This window comes from Leuciscus leuciscus (assembly GCF_965113295.1).
Source record: "Leuciscus leuciscus genome assembly, chromosome: 1".
In the NCBI taxonomy this organism is placed as follows: domain Eukaryota; kingdom Metazoa; phylum Chordata; class Actinopteri; order Cypriniformes; family Leuciscidae; genus Leuciscus; species Leuciscus leuciscus.
Window position 1 is genome coordinate 54,754,501 of NC_138725.1, and position 12,311 is coordinate 54,766,811.

A 12,311-nucleotide genomic window follows, 5' to 3' on the forward strand; every position below is an offset into this window, starting at 1 on the left:
AAGTACACACACACACACACACACACACACACACACACACACACACACACACACACACACACACACACACACACACACACACACACACACACACACACACACACACACACACACACGCACACACTCAACATGCTTGACATGATGAAAGTTTGTATGCTTTAAATTATAGCCAATTGTTTATTATGACCATGACATCTCTGTCTATAAATGCAAAGCACCCATATAAAGAGTCACAGTTATGACAGGTTTATTTCCAGAAATGAAATTTGATTCCTGTTGTATAGACTACACAATGTTGCTAAGACATAATGTTTACAATACAACAAGCCTGATCCCTGAGAGATATTTCACCCTTTAGCAGAGTGCAACTCATACACCATTGTATTGATTAAGGAGGTACTATAAAATTATATGTGATGCATTCTCGTTGTGAGTGGTCTTTCTGAGACAGAGGTCTGTGTTTAAATTAAAAAAAAGCTGATTTTGGCTCTATACAAGAATTTAAAGCTCTTATAGGGTAAATAGCCATTAAGTCTGGCTAAAAAAATATTGAATGCTTTATGTGGCTATAATTACGAGTCAATAACAAATTATGCAAGATGATAAAAAGGACAGATTTCAAAAATCGTCTGTTTTTGTAATATTTCTATGCATTTTGGAATTTTAGTATGCATTTAAATAAGTGCATAGAACGAAATAAATATACACAACATTTTTTATAGATTAATACATTTTTATACACACACACACACACATATATATATATATACCCCCCCCCCCCCCCCCCAATTTACAATTTGCACACTTCGTCATTGACCCATAAGTCTTACAAAATAGGTAACCAAAAGAAAAAGAATAGGGGAGAGGGTGACGCGCGCAGAGAGAGAGAGAGAGAGAGAGAGAGAGAGAGAGAGAGAGAGAGAGAGAGAGAGAGAGAGAGAGAGAGAGAGAGGGATCACAACAGTTGGCAGCGTAAGTGTCTGCCTCTAAGAAGCCTCGGAGATCTTTCTTACTTGAGTCACGTCTGTCTCCATGCGAATGGATCCACCTGCGAGCATCAGAGGAGTGACGCTCATTTTATATGTGTGAAGATCGAACCTGTCACTGTCATTTCGGGCCGGTGAGCAGAGGTGAGGTGAGGTGAGCGCAACCGCTGCGCTTTCCTCACACAAATCAAGCTTTTTCAGCCCGGGTTGAAGCTCATTCAAGTGTGTGAGCCACTTCGTATAGGACTATGAAGACCACTCGAAAATGCCGTGCTCTGCTGTCTGTGGGGTTAAATCTTCTGGCACTCTTATTCTCAACGACGGCGTTCATCACGACCTACTGGTGCGAAGGGACTCAGAGAGTCCCCAAACCCAACTGCAGTAAGGAAAGACGGCATAATTGTATTGACTATGGGGTGAACGAGACAGACCCGAGTAAAGTTCACTATAGTTGGGAAACGGGTGACGATCGCTTTCTCTTTAGGCATTTTCACACGGGCATCTGGTATTCGTGTGAAGAGAATATCCATGGAGGAGGTAAGAGTTACATTTTAAAGTTTAAAGCTAATCCTAACGGTATTCAGTGACGCGATGGTTTTTATTGTTTTGTTTATTTGTCTGTAACTCTGTGTTTTAGGCTGTATACGTCATAAACTTTGATAAAATATTCCCACATTTGTCTGTCTGTAGCAGGTTAAAGTAGCCTAGTTTGACATTTATTCCTAAACTGTGTAAACGAATGTCAAGTAGCTACAACCAGTTGAAAAGTGCATTATATTAAGTTAACCTCCTGATTTTGATGATATCTGTCAATTAACACCAATTAGCATTCATTAATAAGATCATAAATTAAATTATACAGTATTATTATTATTATTATAATTATACAGTATAATACAATTATATGAGAGAGTGTTTTTGCACTGTGTGGAAACTTCAAAGCCGTGTGTAAAGCAGTGTGAATGTGTTGCGCAGTGGATTGGCGGGGAATGATTGTGCGCCAACAGCTTTGGAAACATCTGTCTGGATTTACTTAACTCTCAATGAGTTTTGAAGAACTTGGTAAAGGCACCATTAGATAACCACATTCCCCATGGAATACAGTGAAATAAGCAGCTCTTGGACAGCCTCCTATTTTTAAAGGACCCTGCAATGTTTTTTCTAATCTCAGACTAATAAAAGTTTTGTCACGAAATCTACTGTAGAACAGCAGGAGTTATTGGTTAGTGAACATACACCAAGATTAAAGGATATCCTGCTAAAGGAATAAAACATGAAATGTCACTTTGTCTTTTGCTTTCACATTTAATTAAATTGGCTTTCATTATAATATTTTATATTTATGGTAAATATTACAGCATGAGATAACATCAGCAAATGAATACCCAAATAAACTATGAGATTAAAAAAAGTGTAAATATCTTTACCTTACTTATACACATAATCAAATACTATTATTAATGTAAGAAAAAGCTCTTTGTTTTCCAAAAGAAAATGTTTATTCATTCATTCTTAAGGACATGTTGAAAAAAAAATTGTGATCAACAGCTAAATCCAAGATCGGGGCTATCAGGTTCAAAGTCATATGTTGTCTCACAGACACTCTGACATAATGTCTTCAATAGACAGACGTAAACAGAAAGTTCAGTATTGGATTCAATTTAATCCAACAGACATTTTCAGGGGAATGAGGGAAGGTCAGTGTGTGTTACGCTGATGAGGATTCAGTTATGTGACTAGATTTTTGTTTTTTTGTCAGTGTTGTTGTTGACACCCTTTTCTATCTAGTGATCAATGGGATTTATGATTAATCTGACAGTGTCAGACAGGCTTTGTGCTGAAAACTCATCACACATCCACACAAGTATAGCTCAGCTTAATCTCTGCATGATGATTTATCATCATCATTAACATATTCAGTTATACCTATTGGTATACCTATTACATTTGTGCATTCATTATCTTACCTACACTTTTTATCAGGGCAGAAGCACAAGAAAGCAAGAAATTAAACAAAAGCCAAAATATATTGTATGATGTTTTGAGCCCCTTATATTAAAATGCAGAAGCAGTTTAACGGCATAAACATCAATAACTGTAAAGTTTTATGAAGTGACCATTCTGACTAATGCCCCGATTTAACACTGAAACGTCCGAGAACTTGTTCAGGCGGAGGAGTGGCAAAGCCACATAGAGAGCATGAAAATGTAGAGTGCTAATTAATAAATCATACTTGAAGATCTCTTCTCTTTGCCCATTGCCTGATCAGTACACCATATAATAATGCTAATGGCCATCAAATCATTCACTCTCATTGCCGATGCAATTACCCTCAACCTCAGATACCAGATTAAACACATTAGAAGCAGATCAAAAGCCAGGGGTCTTTAATCATATGGAAAACTGGAAGAACAGGAATGGATTGAATGAAGATGATTACAGCTTTTAAATCCATAATGAGTGAGTCAGCCCATGTCATTCTGATTCCCCAGGGTAGGCATTAAGGAATTGCATACTCAATATGTATGTAATATGACTGCATCACACCGTGCCAGAGATTAGCTGTTAAAAGCATATAGATTCAGTAGATTTCTTCAATTATGAATTTTTGACATTACATTGATGCTATATAATAGGGCATAATATTGATGCACCTATTATGCCCCTTTTCACAAGATGTAAAATAAGTCTTTGATATCCCCAGAGTGTGTATGTGAAGTTTTAGCTCAAAATACCCAACAAAAATCAACCTGGAGTGAGTAGGATGCGTACAAGACCTGGTAACTGGACAACCTTGGAATAATATATTGATGTGATTGCTGCAACGCATTCTCATCCCAAGTCGTCATATACTGACGCTTTTGACATTTCGTCTACATCGAACGCACATGGCACCCTTTAGCGTCAATATGAGACGCACAGAGCTTTGTTCGGTTATAGGTAGGTTTAGGTCTGGGGTAGGGTTAGGGTTAGACCGCTAGGAGGCGCCTTCTGGCCCATATCTATCTGCGTCTCATATTGACGCTAAAGGGTGCCATGTGCATTCGATGTAGACGAAATGTCAAAAGCGTCAGTATATGACGACTTGGGATGAGATCGGGGATTATTCATATAACGCAGTTTGGGCCATACAAATTACGGGAGTTTCACGGGAGAAATAGCAAAACGGGAGGGGGGCGGGAGATGGGTGTGAAATACGGGAGACTCCCGGGGTGTTGACAGGTATGGTTACAACTAACAGTAAACAAATATATACACACCTTTTCAGTGGGTGCTTAATAAACTGGTAAACTTTATATCCGTAAAACGACTCGATGAGCTATCATAAAGAGCGCTCTCTCACTTTAATTTCTGCCGTGATCAGTAACATAAGGCCTGTCGCTCTGGAGACTGTAAGGTTGATCACGAACAGTTGTAGCCTACTGATCCATCCTCGAGTAACAACGAGAGTAAATTAAGACTGCTATGTTCATTCTTAGATCCAACAACAAAACACCTCAATCGCTTAGGAGACATTCTTGTCTACAGCTGCTCCAGCGTCGAAACAATGGCAGACTCTGTGTCCAGCTCACTCAGGGCGGGTCTATGCTCAAACTGCAGTGTCAATCAACAGTCGTGGGTGGGGCCTGTGCAAAGTGACATCACATTGCCCCGAATCTGAGAACGGCTTGTTCTGAGACAGTGCTTATGATTTATGGGGATTTTATAAAAAGCACTGGGTGGATTTTTATCATTATAGGGTGGTTGTGTACACACACTGCCAACACACATTTATGTTCAAACCCCATGTAAAAGTGAATTTTGCATAATAGGTGCCCTTTAAGGTATAAAACAGCTTTATTCACATTTGTGCGTGACGAGTAGGTCTGTATCCAAAAATGGGACTAGAATGAATCATTGTAGACATTCCATGTCATTGATATAAGTGAAATGATTACCACAAGTGCCTCACCTAACTGGTGAAATAAAATCCACTAGAAATTCAATTACTCATGTTCTTGCACCATCGGCCAGTTTTGGAATCGGTTAATGCATTTCTCCAGGTGCCGTGAGATTCCGTTATTCAAATTGAGGAGAGGTTACTATGGGCCACTTATCTGCCAGGCAGAAGGATTAAACTCCCTCCAGGGACCTTATTTACTGAGGAAAAAAAGCTTAGGGGAGACGTAATGAGAAAAGAAGTGCACTTAGAAGGTGCAGAATATGAAATCCAGAATATGACACCCTGTCATGTTCAATGGCAACCTAATGTGTGATCAGTCACATTCTGAACTACTTTCAGGCCATGTACACACTGCAGCTATAAATTCGGTTGTCAGTTCACCTTTTAGGGCTTAATCCTGTTGTGTACACACACACTTCAGTCATTTAGGGGAGTGACAACCGCATTCTACAACCAAATTAACTCCCCAAAAAATGCAGGTACTGACAACCACATTTACTAATTCTGTGTGTACGGGTCCGAACTGAACAACTAGTTGTTAATCACGTATTTTAACATGCGTTTGAGATGTTTCTCTCTTCTGTGTGTGAGGTGCAAGAAATTACAGGGAAAGCGGTACGATCTTGACTCATTCCTGTTGCCAGATCTTGCTAGAAAAACAGCGAACAAAAACAAGCCCATAAAAGAACGAAATGAATCAAAATGCTTTATGCTGAAAATAATCAGCACCTGCTCACTTTAATAACTCCGTAAACGCAATCACTTTATGAGCCAAGCATATCCCTGGAGAACCCAAGAACCCTTTTCTTCTTTGGAAAATTATGAACTATGCATTAAATTACTGCTATAAGTTCACTGAACACCAAAATATCCACTTTTTCAATTTGAACCCTTTATTCCCTAATTTAGGATTAGGGCCAAATTTGACCCTTTGGGCTTTAGGCGTATCATGCCATCCTGGTACGACTCAACCTGTTCACCTTGAAAGTTCACGTCAGGCAACTCAAAGCCTTTCTTTCGCCAACTGTAAGTTTTTGCGGCACGATTTGGCTCGATCTGTGGGCTAGCAGTCTCGGCAAACGGCACATCTTCATCACTGGACGAGTCATTGGACGAGTCACTGTCTTGGGCAGAAGATTCACCACCATCACTTTCATGCGGTTGAAACAATTCATCAGAATCGCTATCGCTGTCCAATTCAGGGCCAAAGTCACTATCATCAAATTCTAGTTGCTCCAATACTTGTCTAACAGTGATCTTTCTCTGTTGCTTTCCCTGTCCTGAAAAGGGAGCGGCCATACTCCCTGAAAAGATATACTACTTTATTAGTCTCTGGCCCTGTACTACTGAGGTAACTTATTAAAATATATTATACAAATGAAATTATTTCAAGGCTTTAGCCAAATACAGGACTGTCACCATTCTCCATCAAAGTCACTCAAAGAACCAAAGGGTCATTTTTGACCCGACATTTTTTTAACCCATACACCCAGAGGGTCATTTTTGGCCCATCGTTTTTTGAACTAGCTCAGAGTCGCTAATTTATCCAAAAAGAATTTAAAACGTACTTCTAGGCATTCTGCAAGCTAATACTAAATAGATTAACAAAAAATACACAATTTTACCAACCGCTGGTTTGCTGAGAATACGATTTTGTTTGGGTAGGTTTCCAGCTCAACAAAACAGCATGTGGTCAGCCATCTTGTTACTACCACTCTGGCACTTGTGAGTGCAATATTCATCCACTAGGTGTCTCTATGCAGGGGTCAGAAGTGGCACTTCGGGCTTTTGAAGTTAAATTTGACAATTTAAATTTTTTTGGTTAATTTTGGGTAGCAGCAATTAATAGCGGCCAAATTTGACCCCGTTGGTTCTCCAGGTTAAAGGCCCACTGAAGTGCCTTATAATGTGCAGCATTGTTCAATGTGCTTACGTAATTTCCACTGAAACAGGAAGACATGTTGAGTAGCTCCTCCTCTTTTTTAAATAGCCAATAGCATTTTGTTTATATCTCAGCTTGGCTGTTGAGCTCAGTAAAGCCGCATTTGACAACTTATGACAGCCACAGTCTAATAGATTTAGATTTAATATGAAACTGTAACTAAAGCAAAACGTAATCATAGTTTGAACAATAAGGTAAAAAAAAGTAATAGTTATGCTGAGAATGTGTAGTTTGAAAAGTGTGTAATTTATTTTGGTATTATCTCTTCTACTCGTCAGTGATGTTTCTAATACCGAGTCGGTCAAGCCGTTTCTCCTCCTAATCTCCTCCATATCGCTTTAAAATACAGCATTCTGTGTAGAATTAAAATGGGTCCGATACGTTTTGTGTTCACCATATAGAAAATAATTGTGTGAACAAGTGACTGATTTCAGCCACAGCTTCAGAATCTACGTATTTATAGTGCCGGGGACAGGATGCTTCAGATTCTAGGAAGCATATGATTGGACAGAAAATCTGACGATTAGCTGAAGTGCAGCAGAGCTGCCAACTCTCATTCATTCAGCGTGAGACTCACGCAATTAACACTTTTCACACGCTCTCACGCCACACATCCATTTTCTCACGCAGAGATAAATCGCGAAGCAAAGAGGACACTGACACCGACAGACAAGACAGAGCAGGTTACTTTTGATATGAAACTAATTCTCAACTCTCAAATTCTGTCAATTTTATTACGAAATTCAAACAATAAATACCGTTTTGGCGCTTTTAAATGTGACAGATCGCTGTAGCGCCTCAGTTCAAGTGCCATGTGAAAAGATCATCTCTCTTTACTTCTAGTTAATAGTAAATAAACACGAATAAACAATAATAGGTATGTTGAAAGATACAGTACAACTTATCAAAATGTAAATGCCTCATACATAATATTGATCAATCAGTGTTTTTCAACCACAGAAAGAGGTCAATAAAACAGCTGGAGAACAAAGCCACATAACGTTACATTTACCTACATTTACATTAAAGCCGTGTAATGGCTCAATCCAGGGTAAACTGGTGCAGGGTGCAGAGTGATGTCATCAGAATCGTTGATCCATTTTGGTGGAAGTGAGAGACTAAGTTTTGAATGCTTTTATCTTCTATCTTAAATCTAAAATGAATTTTGGCATTGTAATGGAGCACACTAGCTTATCCTTCTACCGCATGGTGTGGCCATATGGCAACATACTCTTTGCGTTCATTTCCTTGCCACTGTCTCTTTAAGAAAACATTCTCGTGTTTTTTTGTTGGAATGAGAAGACCTTAGTTTAGCCAATGATGTGCTTTGGTTAAGTCACATGACATGCAGTTTTTTTCTGTGGCACGATTTCTGACAGACTGCCGTCTCTTGTCGGTAGTTGCCAAGCGGGAAGGAAGTCGACCGGAAGTTGAAGCCGGCCGCGTGCCACCATCTTGTAGCAGAACTTCACCTGCTGTTAGCATCCCATTGACTCCCATTCATTTTGGCGTCACTTTGACAGCGAATAACTTTACATCTGAGGCGTTTAAAGACTCCATTTGTCCATTATTTATTTCTAAAGAAACACGACAATGTATAAAATGCTCCATTACCTTGTAGCTTACGTTATGGCCCCGTAAAAACAGTTTTTGTAAAAGTAGGCTAACGATTGCGTCATAACCACGCGACTCTCTGTCGCACAGTAGAGAGATTACCGTATTGACGGGAGGAGAAGCTCGCGGGCAATCGGGGAGACGTGGAGGCAAAATGACAAAATAATTAATCAGAATACCTAGCAAAAGTTTCTCCTGCTCCTAGCTCATGGACACCTCCTACTCACTATCTCCGTCTCTGCAAGATTCGGAAGGGAATGATTCAGATTTCTCATGCCACAGCCACTAGAAGACAGACGGGTTGCTCACGTCACATCTACGTCGTCAAGCTCAGTTTGAGTCTGCGCGTCAGGAACGGAAGTCCTAAAAAATCGCTGAAAATGGGCTTCACTTGCCTCAATTGAGTTCCAATGAGATGACTCTGTCCATTTCTTATACTGTCTATGGTAGTTGCTGAAAGCAAACTAAAACAAGCAACAATGTAACAAACAAGGACCAGCCCATATCACATACACAAAAAAATCTCACCTCAGGTAAGTTATGATGGCATATTCACCACTCAAAAAAGTTTTTATGAAATTCGTTTTTGGTAAATCAATCAAATGTCTGTGTTGCCAAGCGGCAACACTGTGCAATAGTGAAATGACATTATTGCAATAGTTTAGCTAGCTAGAAAGGTCAGCTGAAATCTGTTAAGCTGTAACAATAACTAATGCTAGTGATATTATGTTGATTAGTCATATGTTAAAGGGATATTTCACCGCTGGAAAGATGAATGTGTATTTAAATTGGGTCATTTATGTAGTAGAAATGTGAAATTATTTTAGAAGTTGGTGCCTTCTAGACTGAGAAAAGCCAGAGAATGTATTTTTGGCTCATGTGGATGAAAGACAACAACTCCCAGAATGCACTTGCTTCGCTGACCTACAACGGCACTCCCAAGCCACGCCTACCGGTTACAGAGGGCAGTATCTGAAGAAATGATACAACTAAGCTACTAGTTGACTCGAAACTGAAAAGACGCTGTTTTATCGTGAGATCCCACCCCCTATGGGCGGGTTGAAAACATGCAGAACTAGTTCCTACTACTGGCTGTAGTCTCTAGCCTCTGGCCAAAAAAGCCTCTGATGACTAAAAATTATTATTTTTGCATCATCTGAGTTTTTTTCCAGACACACAATACAGAAATCTCTCGTCTCGGGGACATGAGGGAGGAAAGCACGGTCATTAGAAAATACTACCGGGTTTCTACGGATACAAAGCTTAATGCTAAACGATGAAGTATCCCTTTAAGGACTGCCAAGGGATTTGTATTATGGAAAAAAAATCTAATTTAAATGGCAATTTTTTTTTTCACAAAATGTCCACTATTGTATGTTGTTGCCGTATGGCAACATATCATAAAGTACCTTAAAATAATATTTTTTTCCAAGCACTTCAAGTTAAGCCATTCTAAGAAAAGAAAAAGAGTCAAAATATTTTTTTCTATAGGTTTATCATAATGCGTGCGGTAGAGGGTTATAGATAACCTTAAGGCGAACATATTTATTTTAAATAAAAAAAATCTATTTTGATTTCATGGGACTTTAACCAACAATCCCAAAACACTTATAATAAGTGGGCATGGCAACACTGCAAGGGCACGCTCTGTGAACCAGCCTTTACGAGCATAAACAAGACATCACGACGCGTCCGTCAACTGCGCTTTAGTTACAATTGCTGAACATAATGAATCTTTTGTCACTGTAATATTATCAGAATAATAGCGGATACCAAACATGTGAGACACCAGATCATTGAGTCACAGTTTCTGGAGTGAGTCGTGTTCCATACACACACAGAACGATAATTTTGTGGACTCCCTCATCTAAATGTGTAGTCAGTCCTGAAACATTACATTGTGTATGTGTGGCCCCTGTCTGATTTATTTCTTCACTTCTGCTGTCACTATAGAGCAGGTTTCTAAGGAACTACATGGGATATTTTAATGATTGAACATTCAAAAATCTCATTCATTCTGGCAGTGTTTGGGGGTGCAATTTATTGCCATTTATTTGAACTGCTTTTGTACTTTAGCCAAGTTTTAAATGCTACTTTAAATTTTGATTTCTGAAGGTAATAAAACTTTGAAAGGCCTGTGTGGTCTGTAATGTAAAAGACAGAGTACATAAAGTTTTGTTGAGTCTGACAAGCCTGGAATTATGAGTGTTGTGTCTGCAGACTTGTGCAGTAGTGCTACTGCCAATATATTTAATGTAGCCCTATTCTTTGAACTGGGGCACATTGAGCCACATAGCTAAAAAGGAAAATGCCTTACCATATGAAATTGTTTCTTTTAAATGTTTTATGTGCAAACTTTAATATGTTGTTGTCTTTATATTACCATGCTACTTTAGATAATCTCTCACTTCTATTTGACCTCTGTCCTTAAGGCACAGCTAAGCATCTTCATTCATCCCTCCACAGGCAAGATTATCATTGAAAGTTGCAGACTAAAGTTTTTTTTTTATAAATAGCCTTCAGCCTCAAATTATCCTCACCAGTTTAATTAAAAGTACAATTTAGGAGGATGCACCAAAAACTTTTTATGTTCTAGCCCAGAGACACATAGGACAATTTTAATTAAAACAGTTATTTTGGTTAGACCACAGACATTCTGACTTTCTACACATTTATATGATCACTATATTTACAGGAAAAGCATGTTGTATGCTACAAATGTAACATGGCATTAAGCAGCAAGTGTGCAAAAATGCTTAGTTTGCGTAATCAAAAATGCCTGATACCGAAATGACACGTAGAGGTTAACACTAAGAAACATTACAATCTCTTTAGACAAAAAATTCAAGTGATGGATTCATCCAGAGGGAAGCAGACTTATCACTGGAAAACAGCACTGTAGCATATTTCCATATGCAATATCACTTTTTAGTAGAGTGTGGGGGTCTTTCTTCAGCAGCCACTTATGTGCCACTGTAAAGATGAAGTTGAGCTCTCTGACTCGTGGTTCACAAAAAAGAGCTTGTAGAGCACAGATGTTAACTTTTTGGTTGTTTTGTGTCTTTCCAGGTGAGAAATGCAGAAGTTTTATTGATCTGGCCCCGGCATCTGAGAGAGGTGAGTAATGGTTGTCATTAGAGTGCCGTTGAGGCTTGTCCAACAGGACACACTGAAACCTATGACAGATCTCTTATCTCTGCCTTGGAGCATCCCTGCATTATTATTTGATGCATGCTTTGTGTGTGGTACATTAGCTAAAGTATGAATGTTTGAGTAAATGTTCACATCGTCCAGTCCAGTAAAGCTTATGTGCTTTAAGTTTTGCAATTGTTAAGAAAAAAACATTAGCCATTAAATAAAATATAATATATTATATATATATATATATATATATATATATATATATATATATATATATATATATATGTGTGTGTGTGTGTGTGTGTGTGTGTGTGTGTGTCTTACAGACAGATTTGCGGCCTTTTACCATATTTCCATATGCAATATCACTTTTAGTAGAGTGTGAGGGTCTTTCTTCAGCAGCCACTTATGTGCCAGGGGTTAATCAAGATTTCAACTTTTTTCTTTTTGTTATATGAAGGTCACATCAAAACTTGAAAATTTCTTTTATACTATTCAAATGCATTTTATCTATAATTTATACTTTTATTCTTGTCAAAGAAGACCAAGAGCTTTAATCTTAAAAGTATGAAAATCCATTATAAATATTTTAAACTGGATTGAAACAAAGAAAAGTAAAAGGAAACGTCACTTGTGAACAGACTTTTTAGTGCATCATTTCCAAATTGCGTAGTAATTAAAAAAA

At 38.5% G+C, this 12,311-nt stretch overlaps 1 protein-coding gene across 1 annotated transcript in view; it reads left to right on the forward strand.

Moving 5' to 3' along the window:
• Positions 1-956: 956 nt before the first annotated feature.
• Positions 957-12,311, forward strand: part of gsg1l (gsg1-like) — a 29,862-nt gene continuing 18,507 nt past the window's right edge. Inside the window, exons 1-2 of the mRNA XM_082143370.1 lie at positions 957-1,523; positions 11,555-11,602. Coding sequence (XP_081999496.1) covers positions 1,235-1,523; positions 11,555-11,602 — 337 coding nt within the window. The 5' untranslated portion in view covers positions 957-1,234. The remainder of the gene's footprint in view (positions 1,524-11,554; positions 11,603-12,311) is intronic.